Below are 22,085 nucleotides of genomic sequence, written 5' to 3'. Positions count from 1 at the left end.
ATCCTGCCAATTTTTTATCTGTTTGCCATTTATCTGTAAATATTCAATAAACCATTTCCATTCTTTTATAAAACGTCTGGTATCTTGATTTCTTATTCTTCCGGTAAGTTTCATCATTTCTGCATACTCCTTAAGTTTTTGTATCCATTCTTCTTTTTCTGGAACTTCTGCTTCTATCCACTTTTGGGCAAGTAACATTCTTGCTTTTATATTTTTTTAAAACTGTTTTTATATGTGTGCAATTGTTTTTAATTAGTTTTACACCTTTCTTATTTTATGGCCATTTTATTTGTTTTATCATTGTATATCTTGTTGCTTCAACCTGCTCTGGGACTTTACGGTGAGCAAGAAATTGACTAAGATAAATAATAAGCTGATTTTTATTTTTTATTTTTTAAAACTGCTTTTCAAGGGACATGTTAATAGCATCTGTAGGTAGGGCTGGGAGAGACCCCTGCCTGAAGCCCTTGAGAGCCACTGCCAGTCAGAGTAGACAATATTGAGCTAGATGGACAAATGGTCTGGCTCAGGCATAGGCAAACTCGGCCCTCCAGATGTTTTGGGACTACAACTCCCATCATCCCTGACCACTGGTCCTGTTAGCTAGGGATGGTGGGAGTTGTAGTTCCAGAACATCTGGAGGGCCGAGTTTGCCTATGCCTGGTCTGACTCATTGCCTAGTATACTGATGGGCAACTTGGTCTAATTCAGGCATCCCCGAACTTCGGCCCTCCAGATGTTTTGGACTACAATTCCCATCTTCCCCGACCACTGGTCCTGTTAGCTAGGGATCCTGGGAGTTGTAGGCCAAAACATCTGGAGGGTCACAGTTTGGGGATGCCTGGTCTAATTTCTCCCCCCACCCCCAATAACTAGAATCAGAGAATTGTAGGTGGCCTCAAGCGTCATCTAGCCCAATCCCCTGTAATGCAACTTGTCCTGCTCACTGCAAAACTAATTTTGGTCGGGTTTTGAGCGTTCCAGTCAAATACTTGAAAAATCTTCAATTAGCTCTCCTGCTTAAGAATCCTCCACCGCTGAAGAGCAGGCCTCGGTCCAGTATACCTGAAGGAGCGTCTCCACCTCCATCATTCTGCCCGGACACTGAGGTCCAGCACTGAGGGCCTTCTGGCGGTTCCCTCGTTGCGAGAAGCCAAGTTGCAGGGAACTAGGCAGAGGGCCTTCTCGGTGGTGGCGCCTGCCCTGTGGAATGCCCTCCCAACAGATGTCAAAGAGGAAAGCAACTACCAGACTTTTAGAAGACATCTGAAGGCAGCCCTGTTCAGGGAGGCTTTTAATGTTTAATAGATTATTTTATTTCATTTTTCTGTTGGAAGCCGCCCAGAGTGGCTGGGGGAACCCAGCCAGATGGGCGGGGTATAAATAATAAATTATGGTGGTGGTGGTGGTGGTGGTGGTGGTGGTGGTGGTGGTGATGGTGATGAGATGGCAGCATGGACAGTATAATAGCCCAAATTTTAGAGTTTCATGATGTGTACAACTTGATTAAATAACCAAAATTAAAATATATATTTCCATTTTAAGGAATTGAATCAAGTCCAGCTCAAAATGGGCATAGCAGAAAAAGAGACAGTCTTCATGAGAGCACAAAAGAGCTCTCTCTCACTTTCTTTCTTTCTTTCTTTCTTTCTTTCTTTCTTTCTTTCTTTCTTTCTTTCTTTCTTTCTCTCTCTCTCTCTCTCTCTCTCTCTCTCTCTCTCTCTGTGTGTGTGTGTGTGTGTGTGTGTGTGTGTCAATTATTCACTTGCCTCAAAAGGACTCAGAAAGGAGTTGGGGGGGGGGGAGTTTGCATTTGAAGTCTACCCCTTTAAAAAGAAAACCAACACCACATCCTTACTAAAACCAATGCATTCTGCCACTAGGGGATGCCGTGATTTTTGCGGCAGCTGTTATTTCCAAAATCCCCCTTCCAACACTGCATCCAGGGCATTTGGTGGGAAGGAAAATATAGATAGGAGAAGCGTTGTCCCTCAGTGGCAACATTAAAAAAATAAAAGGACAAGGAAGTCGGTGCTGCTGCATCTGCTAAGATAATTCCTTCCCAACAGCACAGACACCATTTAATGGGCGCTAGTTTCACACTCCCGTTGCAACTGGAGAAATGGCACCGCAAATTTCAATTTACAAAACAGGCTTGAAAGCACTTAAAAGTTATGACAGAAGAGAAATGCAGGCACATGTTTCTCTCCCATCGCAACTCTGTGTTGTGCTTTCAAGCTCACGTATTTTAACGGTAGAGTTGATAAGTGCTTGCTTAAATCTCTCCCATCAGAAAAAGAGTGGACTTTTAAAAAAATGCTTAACTTTCGACTGGCTGATCCCCTAACATCCTTGTCAAATCCGCTTGTTTATGATCACTCACCTACAGGAGTGTGTTTTTGTATTTTTAACTGGTAGTGTTATGCCTCTGCATTCTTTTTGCACTTCTGTCTTTTTTCACCTTCCCTCCAGATGTGTCTGAATTAAATTAAACCACCCAGTGTTTGCACAACTCCTGCTTTTCATGGTACAGAAATAAGAAATAAAATGAGTTTTGTTTCATTTGTTTGCGAGAAGCAGTGCCCAGCTAAAGACGCAGATGAGGCCAAGATCCAGGCTATTTCCTTGCAGGGAAAACAACCAATACTTTATTCAGGGCCCTCCTGGCCAGAGAACACAGCCCTGCCTCCATTCTCTGACTGAAAGAAAAAGTTCCCTGCAATACCTCTGCCTCCCTGAGCCTTGTAGAAATCAAAGGCTACAAAATGAGGGCCCTTCAACTAGCCTGCCAGCACTTCCAGGGAGGTGATCCACACTTCAGGCTGGGTCAACCTACACAAAGTTTCAATTGGCTCTAGCTCCCTGCAGAGACAACTCCTGCAGGACCTCTCTGAGCTGTCCAAGGTTCTGAATGCTCCCTGCTTGACCTGCCCTCTGCCTGCTTCCCATGGGAGCCTCAAGCACCAATAGGACAGTAAGTCCACCACAACTGGTTTTGAAATACCATGTATTCGGGCATATAAGATGACTGGGTGTATAAGATGACCCCCAACTTTTCCAGTTAAAATATAGAGTTTGGGATATACGACCCGGCGTATAAGACTTTTGAGAAGATTTCCCTGGGTTAAAAAGTAGTCTTATATGCAGGAATATACAGTATTTGCTTTCTGGGCACTCATTTCTTCCATACCACCTAACATTCATACCAATTCACACTCCCATGTCAATCAGAAACTTTAGTAAGTGGAACACAACCAAAAGAACAAACAACTCAGAAATGAAGATGATCGAATCCTTCGCTATGGAAGGATCAATGGATGTTTGGAAAGAGATGGTATGGATTAGGTAAAAATGTAATCCAAGGCCAGACCTTCCAGGCTGCAACTCAGATAAGCAGAAAACAAGGCCAGAGGGAGATTTTTTTTTCTGTGGAGAGCTGGTATAAACAGGATTAGATGGTCTACTTGGGAACAACCAATCAATCCACAATAATAAAGGGTTGACAGGTCAACCGTAATAAAATGAAAGCAGTTGGGACAGAACAACTTGTGTCTGTATAAAATACACACAAACCCATAAAGAACTTCTGGAACACACACTTACAAATGTGATACTGAACAACTGATGACAGTGAACTGTGTCCTCATTTGACTCTCTTGGCCCTACTTGGTCCCCATTTGGCTTATAATAGTACCATTATTTTATGACTTTGGTCAGACCCCACCTGGAGTACTGGGTCAAGTTCTGGGCACCACAATTTAGGAACAATATTGACAAGCTGGAACATGTGAAGACGATGGTGACCAAGATGATCAAGAGCTTGTTTTCTCCTGCTCTGGAGGGTAGGACTTGAACCGATGGCTTCAACTTACAAGAAAGGTGATTCTGTCTAACCACCAGGAAGAAATTTCTGACAGCAAGAGCTGTTCAACGGTGGACAGACTCCCATGAGAGGTGGTGGACTCTCCTTCCTTGGAGATTTTTAAGCAGAGGCTGGATGATCTAGTTAAGATTCTTGCATTGCTGTCCATTTGACTAGATGACCCTCAGGGTCCCTTCCAACCCTATAATTCTAATGACTCTGTGAAATAATCCTTTCTGGAATGCACCGTAACTACATGGTAGAAAGTGCATGTGTTGAAATGCTCTTCCATGTAATGAAATCTATCTCTAGGTATGGAAAAAGCAAGCATATCAGGGAGACGGTTAGTCAACATGGCACTTTCCAATTACAGCTCTCATCAGCTCCAACCACCACAATCAATTTTCAGGGATGATGGGAGTTGTAGTCCACAGGACTTGGAGGCTATCGCACATTGGCTATCCCAAGAGATTGGCTTGTTGCACTGTGTGCTAGCTAGGCAGGCAAATCTGTAATAGATATTTGCATCTTAGATTCAAATTTTGATATCTGGATATATTACTCTGCTACATTTTCAGACTCAAAGAATCCTAGCGCTGAGCTCAGATGGGGAAATCTGATTAATTTTTTGTGGGTCATGAGTGGAAATGGCAATGGCTACTGGAGAGGGGCCAGAGAAATAGCCTGATGAGAATACAGACAGATGGAGCCATTCATACATCTATACCTCCAGGCTGCCTAAGTCAAAGGCAGCTGGCCAGTTTATAACAGTATTCAGATCACGGAAAGTCTCATTTGGTGCCAGCAAAATTATTGTGGAGCCTACCAAGAAGGTTACAGTCACTGAAAAAAATGCACATTGAAATTTATATACAGACACACACTGACAACTGCATAAATATATTGCATTATGAGGGACCATTTCTCATATCAGGGAGGAAAGAAGGTCCCAATTGTAACCTCTGGAAACTCCAGGTAAAAGAAGAAGAAAGAGGGAGGGGAGAGATCAGGTAACAGGTGGTGAGAAAGAGCTGTATTTGGAGAGTCACTGCCAGTCAGAATAGACCATACTGAGCTAAATGAACACAGAGTCTGGCATGGCTTAAGGCGGCCTCCATGTTTCTATTCCAGAAAAGAATAGGAAGGTTGTGATGTGCAAGCTGTATCCATATATGCTTTGGTTACATTACATTACATACTGTAGGTGGGTGCACATGATCCATAGCTGCCAAGTCTCCCGTTTTCCCCGGGAGACCCCTGTTTCTCCAGCTGTCCCCAGCCGAAAAAACATATTTTTTTGTTTTTTCCCGGTTTATTCTGGTGCGGCAGCCATTTTGGAACTGGGCACAGCAGCATCAAAAGTCGCTTCTGAGCATGCTCCGCCCAATTCCAAAATGGCCACCACGCTACTTCCAGTATGCTACTTTCGGTCCGGTCCCTTATTTTTCAGAGAGGAACTTGGCAGGTATGACATGATCGCAAAAGCTGGACCCACTACACAACCACACTTGGGGGCTATTTCTAGCATTGCCCATGTTTGTATCAGCCTAGTGCAAATTATCATTTTGTTCTGATCGCAGAAACATGTGGGTAACATCACTCTTAACACTACAGATTCCCCCCTCCCTTTTCCATTGTCTTGATGAGAAATTTTATACCACAAGTTTGCTTCTCCCACAGTCTCCCAGAACCAGAAGAGGTATGAAGAGGGGGGAGGAAAGACTGCCGGTGGAGTCTCAGATTGCTTGGGAAGGGCCCAGGAGAAGAGGAAGTTTAGGCAGCTGGGGTGGGGACCTTCAGTTCCATAACTGCCTAATAGGGGCAAGATCTACTGGGAAGTATTGCTGTGTGTGCTCAGCAGTCCTGGCACTACAGAGCAGCCTCATTTCTTCCAATAAAGCGTTACCATATTTACTCAAATGCAATGTGCACCTTTTCTGGCCAAATCACGACGTGAAAATTAGGGTGCGCGTTAGCTACGATGGCACATTAGATTTGAGTAAATACAGTAACTTCACTTGGAAACCAAAAGATTTCCATGTGATGCTTCTGGTGACACATACGTACCCCACCTACACGCATGAGCTGTGATATTTTGCTGAAGCTTAATCTTCCCACTCCTGTGCCGAAATCCAAACCTGCATTTTCAGTTAAGTGCAGGCAACCAGACAAACATAATTAATCACCTTGCCTTGATGCAAAAAAGACTTTGTGGTTCGAGGAGACATGGCAAAAGGAAATATGGAGAAGGAGGATGCAACTGTGAATCATTCTCTAGCCTTTCGACCAAACATGGAAGAACATTATGGTGCCCCCCCCAAACAAAAGGAATGAGTCACCTGCTGGTGTAAAGTTTGCATCAAGTGCACTTTTCCAGGGAAACAGACAAGCAGGGTTGTAGCTGCAAAAGCTACTTACGAATTATTAGAGTGTTGCCGTGCACAGCATGAACTTGTAGTCAGAGGCAAACCCTTTCCTAAAGGAGGTCTAGAGGAGGTAAGAACTTTGAGAAAAGCCACTTTTATTGGGTTTTCTAAACAAATAATAAATGATACAAATAAATAGACCCAAGTCTTCTCTCATCATTTGTATATCACAAAGAATCTCTCTATATATATAAATGTAGAAGGTCCGTGTTTGTTAGGCCGCTATGTTCTCCGAAACCGCTTGCCCGATCGCGTTCAAATTTGGCCACAGCGTCACATGGGGATATCCGAGTGTTTCCATGCGCTTAGATTGGCCACATGTCACACCTGTGCCACAAAAACCAGGTAAAACCCACTAGTTTGGAAACCTGAACTCAGAGGGCCAGGAAAGCTGGCGAATAGAAGGCAGAAGAGGTTACAGCACAGCGCCCTCTAGCGACGGCTATACTGGTACTACAGCTAGAAAACCTTGGCCCTCTATCGGAGGCTACACTGGTACTGCAGCTACTAGGCCAAATGGAGGCTCACCTTTACAGACTAGGCCGAATGGAGGTGGGGACTTGCCTGGGTGTGGGTTGGGGGCAGGAGGGGATGGGATAGGTCATGGATCAGGACAGGGTGGGGGGGAATCACAGGTATGAGCCACAGCAACGCGTGGCCTGGCCAGCTAGTAGCAAAATAAGTTTGCAGTGATATCTACAGCATATGGTTCATTGTTAGAGGTCAATGTATAAGTTCTTGGTTCATGAACTGGTTTAAACAAATACAGAAACAAAGGGAAACAGGACAGAACAGAGTTAACAGATAACATTCAACAGTGCACAGCTAAACGCCTAATCAGGAGCCCTTGGGGCTGTGCTTAGATTACGTATGAGTAATAGTCTTTTCCCCTCTTATGTTCCCAATGAAACAATATAAGGTGTTTGTATATTGATGGATGTGGGAGGTGAGGTTCAAAGCAAAGATAATAATTAATGTTTAAATTTACATTTATATCAACCAGATTGAGCCAAATGCTGATGAGGGGGGATTGTTTTCTGGGATACTGGCATATGCTATGAAATTAAACCAGTCATCTTTCTTGATCTGTCCATGTGTCAACTGCAGTTTATTTGTTAATCTCTCATGGAGGGCTGTTTCCCACACCGTTTTGAACCAATGGTCCATCTTTGTGCCAGAAATGTCTTCCCAGTGCCTGGTTATGTTGCGTCTCACCTCTTGTATTAATTATGTATTATGTAAATCCAGATTGTTGTCTTGGAAATTTATTTTAATAAAGATAATTCTGGTTTGATTTCCAATTGTTGTTGTTTTATTAATTTATTGGAACATCACATCCCAGAAAGGCTGGATTTTTGTACAGTCATGTCAGCAACTGGTTAGGCACTCATCAGGAGCGGCGGCTGGATGCTGATGAGAATAACAAGCTTGCCTCCATCATCCATGTGACATAGCAATATCAGAGAACATCTTCAGTCAAGATGCATGTCGTTATATGAATCTGCCTTACTTTATTTTCTTATATACTAATTAAATTTATATCCCGCCCACCACCCACCCCCACAGAGTGAAAGGTGGCAAACAGCAACTGAGGAAACAATAGGAAACATATTTAAAATAAAAAAATTCCTTCAGTAGCACCTTAAAGACCAACTAAGTTTTTATTTTGGTATGAGCTTTCGTGTGCATGCACACTTCTTCAGATACACTGGAAACGGAAGTGTCAGACCCTTATATATATACAGAGGGTGGTGGGGGTTGGTGGGAATGGGTGATGGGCTGATGGGAGTGGTAAACCTGTGGATGGCTGTTAACGGCTGCTGATGGCTGCAATTAGTCCTGGGGGGGGGGGACAAGGGCTGAGGCGCTAAAGGAAGCTTGATCATGCTTCCGTTTCCAGTGTATCTGAAGAAGTGTGCATGCACACGAAAGCTCATACCAAAATAAAAACTTAGTTGGTCTTTAAGGTGCTACTGAAGGATTTTTTTTTTATTTTGCTTCGACTCAGACCAACACGGCTACCAACCTGTAACTATATTTAAAATAATTCAAATACAAATGCAGAGGGGGAAAGATCTCGGCTTAAACAGCTTGCTTTAAGAGGAAGGCTTTCAGTAGATGCCTGCCTTGTATCCAGGGGGAGGGAATTCCAAAGGACTCAGAGTAGACCTGTTGCAAATAATAGACTTAAACTTAGTCATGACCTTTAATTTCAATGTGTCTGCTCCAATTTAGTTAGGACCATTAATTTCAATGTGTCTACTGCAAGGAGGACCAAGCGGGGTCTGTTTCATACACAAAGGGCATTGCTCTAAGAGCAGAAGAGGGGGGAAAGAGCCTGTGGACGCGCTCTTTTCTAGAAATAATGCTTACCAAAGAGAAAAGGGCTGCTTACTATGGAAAAATCAATGTGGTCTTGGGCAGCCGCCAACGTCCAAAGCAGCCAAAAGAAGAAGGAATGCCGTGCTGCTAAAAGACTATCGTCTTCCATCAAAGAGAGGAGAAAAGAGAAATGCTTTCTCCTCCAAACTGCTGACTCAGTGATAACCGGAGTTGAAGATTATGAAGCAGGCCGTTCGGGGCCCAGCCAACGCCAGCAGGGCGCACATACACACAGGGAGGGAAAACAGCTTCCACAACGAGACGGTTGAGATGAAATAGGACCAGGAGGCTAACACCGGGGCTCAGAGGCAGCAAAAGGAGGGACAGCCTTGCCAAAACAGATAATGGAACCCTTGGAACGGTTTCCTACACTCCTGTTTTCTCGTTCCTGCTTTCTTGATAGATCGGCCACTTCAGCATGCCAAGGTAGTAAACAGTGAGGACGTCTGTGCATCAGCTAGCTACCTTCGGAACTGTTTTAGTTTTCGCCATTTGCCATCGTGATCAAGGGAGGATGTGGCAAGCACCCAGAGATGTCAGGAGAGGGCTTTATAAGGTGTTCCAAAGGCAAGTGCACACTATTAATCATCCATATAGTAGCTGCATACAAAATACCCCCCCCCTCTCTTAAAAAAAACCTCCTCTACTTCACAACCAGGCTCTGTCATTATTCTTTTTCGCCTTTTTTTAACAGATTGGAAGCAGATGTCGACGGGGGCTTTTTTCCTCAGGCCACACAGATAATTGCTAGCTAAACAAACCTCGGAATCCAGGTTTACCAGCTCAGCTCAGTTTCCCACTCAAGGACTAGGAGTCTTACTAGATCTAATAAGCCCTGCTCTGTTTTCTTTTCAAATTCTTTTAATTAATAAATGAATACTGCATGGCCGGCTCTACCGTTAGGCAGAGTGAGTCAGCCGCCGCAGATGGTCTAGTAAGACTCCGCAGATGGCAGGTGCTGTGAGACAAGGGGAGGGCGTAGCTGTTTGGGAGACACCATGCTGCTTTGCAGCCACAAAGTTAGCTGCTTTGTGATTCGACACACTGCTTTGTGCTCAATGTGATAAAAAGCGGTATATAGAAGCTTCCAGTAAAAGAACTCAATCTTTCACCTCCACACACATCATTGTATATTAAAAAAATTCCTTCAGTAGCACCTTAAAGACCAACTAAGTTTATATTTTGGTATGAGCTTTCGTGTGCATGCACACTTCTTCAGATACTGTGTATCTGAAGAAGTGTGCATGCACACGAAAGCTCATACCAAAATATAAACTTAGTTGGTCTTTAAGGTGCTACTGAAGGAATTTTTTTATTTTGCTTCGACTCAGACCAACACGGCTACCTACCTGTAACTAGAATCATTGTATATTGTCATTTAATAACAGAATATAAAATGCACCAAGAGGGACCCAGGTGGCGCTGTGGTTAAACCACTGAGCCTAGGGCTTGCTGATCAGAAGGTCAGCGGTTCGAATCCCTGTGACGGGGTGAGCTCCCGTTGCTTGGTCCCAGCTCCTGCCCACCTAGCAGTTCGAAAGCACGTCAAAATGCAAATAGATAAATAGGAACTGCTACAGCGGGAAGGTAAACGGCGTTTCCATGTGCTGCTCTGGTTTGCCAGAACAGCTTTGTCATGCTGGCCACATGACCTGGAAGCTATACGCCGGCTCCCTCGGCCAATAATGCGAGATGAGCGCGCAACCCCAGAGTCGGTCACGACTGGACCTAATGGTCAGGGGTCCCCTTTACCTTATAAAATGCACCAAGCAGGACAAAAGTGGTGGGGGGGGGGGAGAGAAACGAGGAACAACTGGTATTCTTTTTGCTGTCCACATGCAGAAGAATATGGATACTGTCATTTGTTATATTTTTTGGCAACCCTACATTTCAAAGAAGAGGTGGCAAGAATACACAGAGGAATTATACCAGAAAGATATGGAGGTCTCGTACACCCCAGGTAGTGTGGTTGCTGACCTTGAGCCAGACATCTTGGAGAGTGAAGTCAAATGGGCCTTAGAAAGCACTGCTAATAACAAAGCCAGTGGAAGTGATGATATTCCAGCTGAACTATTTAAAATTTTAAAAGATGATGCTGTTAAGGTGCTACACCCAATATGCCAGCAAGTTTGGAAAACTCAGCAATGGCCAGAGGATTGGAGAAGATCAGTCTACATCCCAATTCCAAAGAAGGGCAGTGCCAAAGAATGCTCCAACTACCGCACAATTGCGCTCATTTCACACGCTAGCAAGGTTATGCTTAAAATTCTACAAGGCAGGCTTAGGCAGTATGTGGACCGAGAACTCCCAGAAGTGCAAGCTGGATTTCGAAAGGGCAGAGGAACCAGAGACCAGATAGCAAACATGCGCTGGCTTATGGAGAAAGCTAGAGAGTTCCAGAAAAATGTCTACTTCTGCTTCATTGACTATGCAAAAGCCTTTGACTGTGTCGACCACAGCAAACTATGGCAAGTTCTTAAAGAAATGGGAGTGCCTGATCACCTCATCTGTCTCCTGAGAAATCTCTATGTGGGACAAGAAGCTACAGTTAGAACTGGATATGGAACAACTGATTGGTTCAAAATTGGGAAAGGAGTACGACAAGGTTGTATATTGTCTCCCTGCTTATTTAACTTATATGCAGAATTCATCATGCGAAAGGCTGGACTAGATGAATCCCAAGCAGGAATTAAGATTGCCGGAAGAAATATCAACAACCTCAGATATGCAGATGACACAACCTTGATGGCAGAAAGTGAGGAGGAATTAAAGAACCTTTTAATGAGGGTGAAAGAGGAGCGCAAAATATGGTCTGAAGCTCAACATCAAAAAAACCAAGATCATGGCCACTGGTCCCATCACCTCCTGGCAAATAGAAGGGGAAGAAATGGAGGCAGTGAGAGATTTTATTTTCTTGGGCTCCTTGATCACTGCAGATGGTGACAGCAGTCACGAAATTAAAAGACGCCTGCTTCTTGGGAGAAAAGCAATGACAAACCTAGACAGCATCTTAAAAAGCAGAGACATCACCTTGCCGACAAAGGTCCGTATAGTTAAAGCTATGGTTTTCCCAGTAGTGATGTATGGAAGTGAGAGCTGGACCATAAAGAAGGCTGATCGCCGAAGAATTGATGCTTTTGAATTATGGTGCTGGAGGAGACTCTTGAGAGTCCCATGGACTGCTAGAAGATCAAACCTATCCATTCTTAAGGAAATCAGCCCTGAGTGCTCCCTGGAAGGACAGATCGTGAAGCTGAGGCTCCAATACTTTGGCCACCTCATGAGAAGAGAAGAATCATTGGAAAAGACCCTGATGTTGGGAAAGATGGAGGGCACAAGGAGAAGGGGACGACAGAGGACAAGATGGTTGGACAGTGTTCTCGAAGCTACGAACATGAGTTTGACCAAACTACGGGAGGCAGTGCAAGACAGGAGTGCCTGGCGTGCTATGGTCCATGGGGTCACGAAGAGTCGGACACGACTAAACGACTAAACGACAACAATATTTCAAATGGATGCCAAGGTAGCATATAGAAAACAAATTCAATACCTTGCTACGCAAATACAGTTATCACAATACACAAAGCGCAACAGGCCGAATAATAATAACTGTGAACATTTTATTGGTTATTTCCTAACGTAAAGGTCTAGCCCAGTATGCGAAACATATACTGTTCATATATACGGTATATAACCTGTGAAAATACATTTCTTCTTTTCTTATCTTTTCTTATTGTTTCTTCTTGTGAGTCCCTGCATAACACAATCCTTAGGCTTTCTTTTTCTAGCATATACAGCAGGCATATTAGGTAACCTTGGCTTTCCAGATGCTTTGGAACTACAACTCCCATGATCCCTGACCACTGGCCCTGTTAGCTAGGGATCATGGGAGTTGTAGTTCCAAAACATCTGGAGAGCCAAGGTTGCCTATGCCTGATATACAGCAACCGATAAAATATCACACATGTATTTAAATATGCACTCGCGACAAACAGGCTGGATCTACGCACGCCCCTGCTGTTGCAGGTACCTAACCTCCACACAAATTAAGTTCTTTCCAATTGCAACAGAAAGAAAACCACGGCTTGTTTAGGTTCACATATTGTGGAACACGCTGTCTCCTTGGGAACACCAGTAGTCCCAACCTTAATGCGTTTTAGCCATATGGCGAAGGTCCACTTGTTGTATAGAGACTTTGAGTGACACTCTGATTTATTTTATACCTGGATCTCCCTTTAATTACCTTTAATGGATGCCCCACCATTCTCCCAGTGCAGGAGCCAAACAGGTATAACTAAAACCAGTAGATCAAGAAGAAGCAGGTGGAAACAGGTGGAGGCAGTGGCACACCAACCATCACCAACAAAAATGTAGGTTCATCACAGGATTCAGCGCAATAAAATCATTCCACACGTAACGTTCATTGGAATCAGAATATTTTAATTACCTTCAGGAAAGTAAAGACTCACAGATAAAAGCAACTGGGCATGCACGCAAGCTGGCAAAGTGTGGCTGACTCATGCCAACCATGCAGGCACAGAAAGTATAAATTAACTTGTAATCGATTGGTTTGGATTAATGACAAAAATCCTAAACTTCATCATCTCAAAGCCAGAACTCAGAATACATTTGAGAATGACACACCTTCTAATTGCAACATTAGATTTTTGAATTTCCACAGCATCACCACTTTAAAAGAGCATGTGGTTGTCGCAAATATTTGTCTGACACAGGTACACACAGGTACACATCACGGAGAGCTCCTGGTTTTCTCAAGCTCCCTGTGGCACATATACCTAGAGACTCTTATCTTTGGAGGAAAGAGTCCTGAATCATGTGTCCAATAATGTACTATAAATCTGCTATTAACGGCAGAAGATGATAAAAACCCAACAGTCTTACCTTCACCTGATGAGCCTGAAAGATCGATGATTACAAACACTCTTCCTTCTGGTTCCAAATCAATCTGCAGTTGGAAAAAGCAAATATTTATTATTAGAATTCCGCTGTGTTCTTTTCCTTGGGTGTGTTTGTTTGTTTATTACTAAACGTCATCTTGCAAATCCTTGTACCGCATACTCAATGGAAGCCAGTGGTTTCAAGGACTTGAGAAAGTCCGTCAGGTGTGCCATCTCAATCCAGCCTCAGATTTAAGTAGGAAGGATCCTCATAAACATTTGTTTACACTTCTGGATTTCAACCTCACCGGGTCCCCTTTCTTAATTACCTGACGACAAGTAAGAGCAACACTTTATCTGATTCTTGAATTCACAACTCTGCATATTCCAAATGTTTGGGATAGGTAAACACATGTGGGGGGGGATATAAATTATCGAGTGAACAATATCTTCAAACATCCTTCCCCGATCTCATGCCTTCCAGATGGTTTGGACTCCAACTCCCATAATCTCCAGCCAACATAGCCAATGATCAAGGATGCTGGAAGTTGTTGTCTAAAACATCTGGAGGGCACTAAGCAGGGGAAGGCTGTAGAGAAGCAATTAAAATGTAACAGATGTTTACAGCCTTCAGAGTATCGTCGGCTTGGGAACACTGGCTCCCAAAAGAATTTATGAAAACTCTTGAGAGTGCCTTCATGTGTTGGAAACAGCAAAATGTGGATGTACAAGCAATTCATGCATCCACTTGTCAAGTTTTTGGGATAATACGCATAATGAACAACGATCTGCGCCTGCACTTGGAACCTCTGCAGCTTTTCGCTCAGGGAGGCAAGCAAGTTTCCCCTCAGAAGTGTGATCCCAGCAGTAACAACGGCAGCTAGGATTCTTTATTGCTCAGAAGTGGAAGAAATTCTCACCAAAGAAGAACGGATGAGCAAGCTAATGGACTATGCAGAACTGGCAAAATTGACAACAAAATTGAGAGAATCTAAAGATGAGTGTTTTATGGAAGAATGGATGCCTTTTCCAGACCACTTAAAGAAATATGATATACAGTGGTGCCTCGCTAGACGAATTTAATTCATTCCACGTCTAGTGAATCCCATAGGAATGCATTGAATTTTTTTTATTATTTGCCCATAGGAACGCATTAATTGAATGTCAATGCATTCCTATAGGAAACCGCGATTCGCTAGACAAATTTTTCATAAAACGAATTTGTCTAGCGAGGCAACCTCCGCTCGAAAAATCCTTCCGTTAAGCGAAAAATTCGTCTTACAGGGCGTTCGTCTAGCGAGGCACCACTGTAGTATGATGAACTCACAAGCAGGATTTGAGCTAGGAGCAACAGAATTAATTACAGTGGTACCTTGGTTCTTAAACGCCTTGGTACTCAAACAACTTGGAACCCAAACACTGCAAACCTGGAAGTAAGTGTTCCAGTTTGTGAACTTTTTTCGGAAGCTGAACATACTCCAATTTGAGTGTAACACTGACAATTTGAGTGCCACACTTCTATTTTGAATGCCACACTTCCGTTTTAAGTGTTAAACTGGCGGTTTGAGTATTACCCTGAGGTCTGTCTGTTTTTGCTATTTATTTTGTGTTTCTGTTTTTGCGGCTCTTTTTGTGACTGTGTGGAACCCAGTTCAGCTACTGATTGATTGTGTGACTGCAGTACATTGTTTATTGCTTTCATTTTATGGATCAATGGTGTCGTTAAGACAGTAAAATTCATGTTAAATTGCTTCTTCAGGGGTTGTTTTTAAAAGTCTGGAACGGATTAATCCAGTTTGCATTACTTTCTATGGGAAAGCACGCCTTGATTTTGGAACGCTTTGGTTTTGGAACGGACTTGCGGAATGGATGAAGTTTGAGAACCGAGGTACCACTGTAGATTTAACAAATAGAAGACAGCGTGCAGCAGGAGGGGGGGGGGACAACAACTTCATGGAAAAAAGGGGTAGGAAATCAACAAAATAAGAGGGGGAGGGAATTAAATGTGAACTGGATTGTGCATATTACAATTGTTGAAACTTAATTAAGAATATCATTGAAAAAAAGAAGTGTGATCCCAGGAGAGTGAAAGGCAGCAGCCTCCTTATGCCACTCCTTGCCATGTGTGAAGATGAGATGTGCTCAAGCTACAGAGATTCTCCGGACGTTCCACAAGGTGGAGCAGCCAAGAACAGGCCATCTCCTGAGTGTCCTTGTCGGCCTCGAGTTGGCACAAAGGGGGCAATTTCCAAATGCTATTCTCGATTGACCTTCGAAATTGCGAGGGAACCTGGGGGAGGAGCTGATCTTTTACACATGCGGTGGCTATATTTCAGGATGTTAACACAATACATATTTAGTACAACACATATTTGGCACCAATGCACAGGGCATGCGGTGCAGAGCCAAGGTCTGAAAAGAACGACTTAGTTCCTGTAATTACTGTCTTTTATAGCAGGGCAGTCCCAGGCTTGTGTGAGCGACTTTGGCATTTCGTCTGTTTGTTTGTTTGTAACTAGAACCCAAAGTTCCACCCACCAGGTGCAAAATAGCAGGACAGGGGACAAAACCTATTACAGTGGTAGCTCGACTTACGAACGTCTCAACAACCGAATTTTTTGACTTACGAATGGGGCTAATGGCCACGCACTTATGAATGTCCCGACATCCGGAAAAAAACCGTGGCGGTTTTAGATAGGGATTTTTCGACTTACGGATTTTTAGATAGGGTTGCTTTGACTTACGAATTTTTCCGTTTTCAATGCATTCCTATGGGAAATCGTGTTTCCAATGGCGTTTTTCGACTTACGGATTTTTCGACTTACGGAGGTGCCTTCGGAACGGATTAAATTCGTAAGTTGAGGCACCACTGTACTTACTGCAGGGTTATGGAAGCCTTGAGACCTCCCTAGGATGTTGGACTCAAACTCCCATCAGCCCCAGCATGGCTAGCAATGAAAGCAGATGTAGTTCAGCAAAATCTGAGAGGACACTGTTTCCTTCATCCCTGACCTATTGAATTCCATGATGCACCTACTCGCGAGTTACAACAAATAATGCATATTTATAATTGCTGATATTAAACAACTGTGCAACCACACTGGCACTGGCAACCTTAATAATAATAATAATAATAATAATAATAATAATAATAATAATAATAATTTATTACTTATTCCCCATCCATCTGGCTGGGTTTCCGCAGCCACTCTATGCGGCTTCCAACAAGAGATTAAAAATACATTAAAACATCAGTCATTAAAAACTTCCCTAAACAGGGAAGCGGGTGGAGCTGTGGGTTAAACCACTGAGCCTAGGGCTCGCCAATCAGAAGGTCAGCGGTTTGAATCCCTGTGACGGAGTGAACTCCTGTTGCTTGGTCCCTGCTCCTGCCAACCTAGCAGTTCAAAAGCACGTCAAAGTGCAAGTAGATAAATAGGTACCACTCTGGCAGGAAGGTAAACGGCGTTTCTGTGCGCTGCTCTGGTTCACCAGAAGCAGCTTAGTCATGCTGGTCACAAGACCCAGAAGCTGTTGCCGGCTCCCTCGGCCAGTAAAGTGAGATGAGTGTCGCAACCCCAGTCATCAGCGACTGGACCTAATGGTCAGGGGTCCCTTTACCTTTAAACAGGGCTGCCTTCAGATGTCTTCTGAACGTCAAATAGTTGTTTATATTTTTGAAATCTGATGGGATGGCATTCCACAGGGCGGGCACCACTACCAAGAAGGCCCTCCGCCTGGTTCCCTGTAACTTCACTTCTCGCAGTGAGGGAACCCCCAGAAGGCCATCAGCGCTGGACCTCAGTGTCCGGGCAGAAGGATGGGGGTGGAGACGCTCCTTCAGGTATACTGGACTGTGGCCGTTAAGGGCTATAAAGGTCAGTACCAACACTTTGAATTATGCTTGGAAACGTACTGGGAGCCAATGTAGGTCTTTCAAGACCGGTGGTTATGTGGTCTCGGCGGCACGTTCCCAGTCACCATTTAAGGCAGTGTTATCTCACTTTTGACAGCCATGGCTTCCTGCAAAGAATCCTGTGGGTTGCAGTATGTTAAGGGTGCTGAGAGTTGCCAGGTGGTCTCTATTTCCATTAAAAAAACAAAAAACTACATTGGGATTGACTGCTAAACCACCTGGGAAATTCTGTTTGTAAGACCAGAAGAAGACCCTGGTGCATCTGGCCCACTAGTTCAGCATCCTGTTCTCACACTGGCCAATCAGATGCCTGTGGGAAATCCTCAAGCAGGATTTGAGCACAAGAGCACTCTCCCCTCTCATGGTTTCCGGCAACTGGTGTTCAGAAGCATTGCTGAGCACAGCCATCATGGCTAACAGCCACTGAGCCGTCTCCTCCATCTGTCTAATCCTCTTTTCCTATGACCCTACGCATGCTCAGTTGGAAGGATGCCCCACTGACCTTAATAGGGCTTACTCTGAAGTAATGTAGGCAGCATTGCAGCCTGCACCAAATAAAGCACGCTGCCCTTGCAGAAGCAAAACCACGTTGACCGTGACCAATACTCAGTGTTAATTCTGCCAACTGTGTCCACGGCAGGACAGAGATGGGAACGCAGCATTCAAACCAAGTCCCTCTGAATCCACACAGGATCTGCTACAAGGAAAAGAGAATCCAAGACCACACTAAAATGCTTTACATAAGCATCGCGTTCATCCACAATCATAATGACTACTGTGCGCCAATAATTAAAGGAAGTGATCTCTCTCTCTCTCTTCTCTCTCTCTCTCTCTCTCTCTCTCTCTCTCTCTCACACACACACACAGTTGAGCATCAATGCCCCGCAAACTGCACTTTGGTCATTAGTTCTGACAAGTGGCGTTTACTTTTTAATTATTTACGATAACGTTTCGGTAATGCGAGAACTCTCCGGATCCTGCCAGGATTACATCATTGCTGGGAAGTGGAAGAAGAACTGCCCTTTTAGGGAATGTGCTAGAGTATTAATGCTATATTAACATCTTGGTAGATCTTCCTATTTATTTATTCTCCCTTTTAAGAGTGGCCGGAGTGGCTTTCGATCAAAGCGGCTTGCATCTGGACCTCGCCATCTCAGAAAAGTGGGAAATGCAGATAATTATCGGATTGTGTTTCATAAAGAAAGTGTGGGGTGGGGGGAGTAGGGGTGGGGTGGAGAGAGAGAGAGAGAGAGAGAGAGAGAGAGAGAGAGAGAGAGAATGTTAAGGACTGGAGGGAATTTTCTGCCCAGGAAAGACACGCACTGTCAAATGTGGAGCTATGTCTCCGGTCTAAGCCCCGCTGAATTTTAACCTGCAAACAAAGCTGACTTGATCCATTGATATGAAAACGCATGAAATTAAAACCTCACAGATTATCCCACTAACTACAAAGAGTGTGCAGGGTATAAGTGGCGAGAGAATTAAAAACGATTTGTGCATATGAGCAGGAAAGAGTTGCGAACTTTTTTTTTTTTAAAAAAAGTGACAGTTGTGCTGGTGAGGACTCCCAATGAAATTCAGCAAAATATCAGCATTTCCTGTGGGATCAAGACAGGCACTGATAATGTCAAAATGTTCCCCGCCCCCTTTGTAAACATTTTAAGTGCAGTCTATTAGAAGATCAGAGAGCAGCGTGCGAGGTAGATGTTTTGAAGCTAAGAGATGATGGCTGCCTTTGAACCATGTCAGTAATATTCTGCAGATGGCCCCCTAAAATAAAAGGAACCCATATTCTTCGTTGTCCCGGCTTATGCCATTCGCACACCACGTTCACTTTCAATCCTTTCTGTAATTTCAAATCCCTTACATAGTGCCAACCTAACCTTTGCATTGCAGGAACATTATATATAAAGTTGGGCCAGAACCGCATCACAAATGTAAAGCACTTCCAATATACTGTACATGCCGTTCTATAATTCCTGGGAACTGTAGTGTTTCCTCCTCACAGTCCTGCAATTTCCAGTACCCTTAACAAACTACGGCTCCCAGGATTCGTTGAGTGAAGTCGCATGCTTTAAATGTGTGTCAGGTGTAGAGCTTTGGGGAAGTTTTTAGTGTTTGACGTTGTACTGTATTTTTGCTCCCCCACGCCTCAAAACTCACCCTCAGCTGCTTTTTACACACACACACCCCGATCGTATTAGATTGGTATTACCTCACAGACACAGCCCTAGAAAACTGAGCTTTGAGCTTTTGATCGCATTTTGCTCAAAATAAAGGGGGGGAGGGGAACCCAGCTGCACCCAATATTTTTAAATTTACATACAACTTCTGGTCTGGATTGTTTTATACCTCTAAAATGCACCCTTTTAAAGGGAAAGATCTGAGGTTAAAACCATGGTGCTTAAAAGCAAACGGGAGATAAATATTCTGCTTGGGAGATTTCAGAAGCTACCACAGAGAATTCTGACAGAGCCATTCAAGAGACATTGAAGTTTTGAAACTGGGGACATAAAATTTTCATATTATGCTTCGTCAGAGGCAGGAGGGCAAGATTAATTGTCGCACTGATGTGAGGGTTTCCGTTTTGTCACGACACAACGTGGTGACATTTTGATACGGCTTGCCGAAATGTAATCCTCCTCGTTCCCCTCGTTGCCAAAACACTCCGCTAACATTTGTCACCTCCAAAGTGCTTGCATGAGTAATACACAAGGCCATAATTCAAGAAGGAAGCTGAAAACTTAGGAAGCCCCAAAAGCAATTGACCTGTAAAATTTGCCCTCCTGCCTCAGAAAAAAAACAACAACCCGCCCACGTCAAGGCATTTCCACATGACTCTTGACAACTTCATTCGTTTGCTTTGCAGAGCAGATATCAAACCCCCAGTGGCCAGAAGGCTCATTTGTACTACAAATGCCTTCTCATGGTTTTATTAATAATGGAGACAGCAAACATAATGGCATGAGGCTGTAAAAATAAAAATAAAAAGCTTTACTGAAACCACGCGGAACCCCCATGGTCTTTTTCTTTTACGAAAGCCAATCACTGGGACATAGGAATCTGCCTTGCACTGGGTGAAATAATTGGTCCATCTAGCTCAATACTGTCTACACTGACCGGCAGTGGATTTCCAGTAGGGTTGCCAGACTCAATAGAGGACAGGACTTCTGTGCCTTTCATTGCCCTGCTCTCTTTTGAGCCTGGAAACCTTAAAGAGAAACCAGCAGACCCTTTGTTTAATTTCCAAGCAAAGGGTCTGCTGGTTTCTCTTTAAAGTTTCCAGACTCAAAAGAGAGCAGGGCAATTAAAGGCACAGAAGTCCTGTCCTCTATTGAGTCTGGCAACCCTATTTTCCAGGGTTCCAGGCAGGAGTCTCTCCCAGCCCTACCTGGAGATGCTGGGAATTGAACCTGCAACCTTCTGCAAGGCTAGTATCCATGGCTACTAGCCATCGTGGCTCTGCTGCGCCGCCACAGTTAGAAGCAGCAATGCTTCTGAATCCCGGTTGCTGGAAAGCACAGGAGAGGGTGGCTCTTGTGCTTGAGTCCTGCTTGTGGGGCTTCCCACAGGCATCTGGCTGGCAACCGTGAGAACAGGGTGCTGGACTAGATGGGCCAATGGCTGGATTCAGCGGGCTGTTCTTGTGTTGTTATTGTTGCTTCAATCTAGCCAGTGGAAAACAACTTGCAGACAGAATAATCACAACATTCTGCAATCAATTGATTTGTTAAAGCCTGCGACATTAAAAGCCAATGTTCCCAAATTATGGGCCATGTGAATTCAGGACACCATTAATACGGCAAAATGACCAGCGAACAGCTATTGGAAATCATTTGCAAAGCACACAGACAGAGAATAACCTTATTTATCTGCATAACGTCCGTGGGAAGACAGAGGATGCCCAGCCAAAATCGTTTTTTTTTTTGGATGTACAGGAATTATTTTTTTGCTTAGGTTACATAATACAAACTCAGTGTGAAATAGCTGGGAATTTTTCAGTAAGTTTAGATCTAACTGTGTCTTCTGATGTTTCCGGTGATGCAATTCCTCTTTTTGGCCAAGTCAGACGTGGTCACTCTATGCCACATTGATCGTCGTGGCACCCGCTTGGTACCTGTAAAGCACCGTTACACTGTTTTAACAGCCCTGGCTCCCCACACATATAATCCTAGGAACTCTCAAGGCAAATCTTAAAACAAACAAACCAACAACATCTGGGAAACACTGGCCTGTGAGCGCTCCAACTGGAGAAGAGCAAAGGTGTCATGGGCTTTGAAGATGCTCAAACTGAGGACGAAAGGGAGAAACAAGCTGAGAGCTAAGAGCTGCTAGGCAAACCCTCACCGTGATCAACTCCCGCCTCAAAACCAATGTCCCCACAGTGGAAGGGCGTGTAGATCCAGAATTGGCCTCCACAGTCACTTACAGACTCACTGTTAAGACTGTGCTCATGGAAGATAATCTTACTCGACTATGAGTGGTCGCCGAAGAAGAAAGTAGAAGGCTGCTGGGGACTATAGCTCCGTGAGGCGTCTCCTAACAACTCACAGCACCCTACAGTTCCCAGGATTTTGGGGGGGGAAGCCATGACCGTGGAA

At 44.0% G+C, this 22,085-nt stretch overlaps 1 protein-coding gene across 1 annotated transcript in view; it reads right to left on the bottom strand.

The window, feature by feature from the left end:
- The window catches only part of PRKCE (protein kinase C epsilon), a 323,510-nt gene that overhangs the window by 163,234 nt on the left and 138,191 nt on the right, over positions 1-22,085 (bottom strand). The window contains exon 2 of the mRNA XM_035111183.2: positions 13,573-13,636. Coding sequence (XP_034967074.1) covers positions 13,573-13,636 — 64 coding nt within the window. The remainder of the gene's footprint in view (positions 1-13,572; positions 13,637-22,085) is intronic.

The sequence above is a fragment of the Zootoca vivipara genome, chromosome 3 (genome assembly GCF_963506605.1).
Source record: "Zootoca vivipara chromosome 3, rZooViv1.1, whole genome shotgun sequence".
Classification (NCBI taxonomy): Eukaryota; Metazoa; Chordata; class Lepidosauria; order Squamata; family Lacertidae; genus Zootoca; species Zootoca vivipara.
Note: the sequence above shows the minus strand (reverse complement) of the source record. Positions and strands in the feature narration are given on the sequence as shown.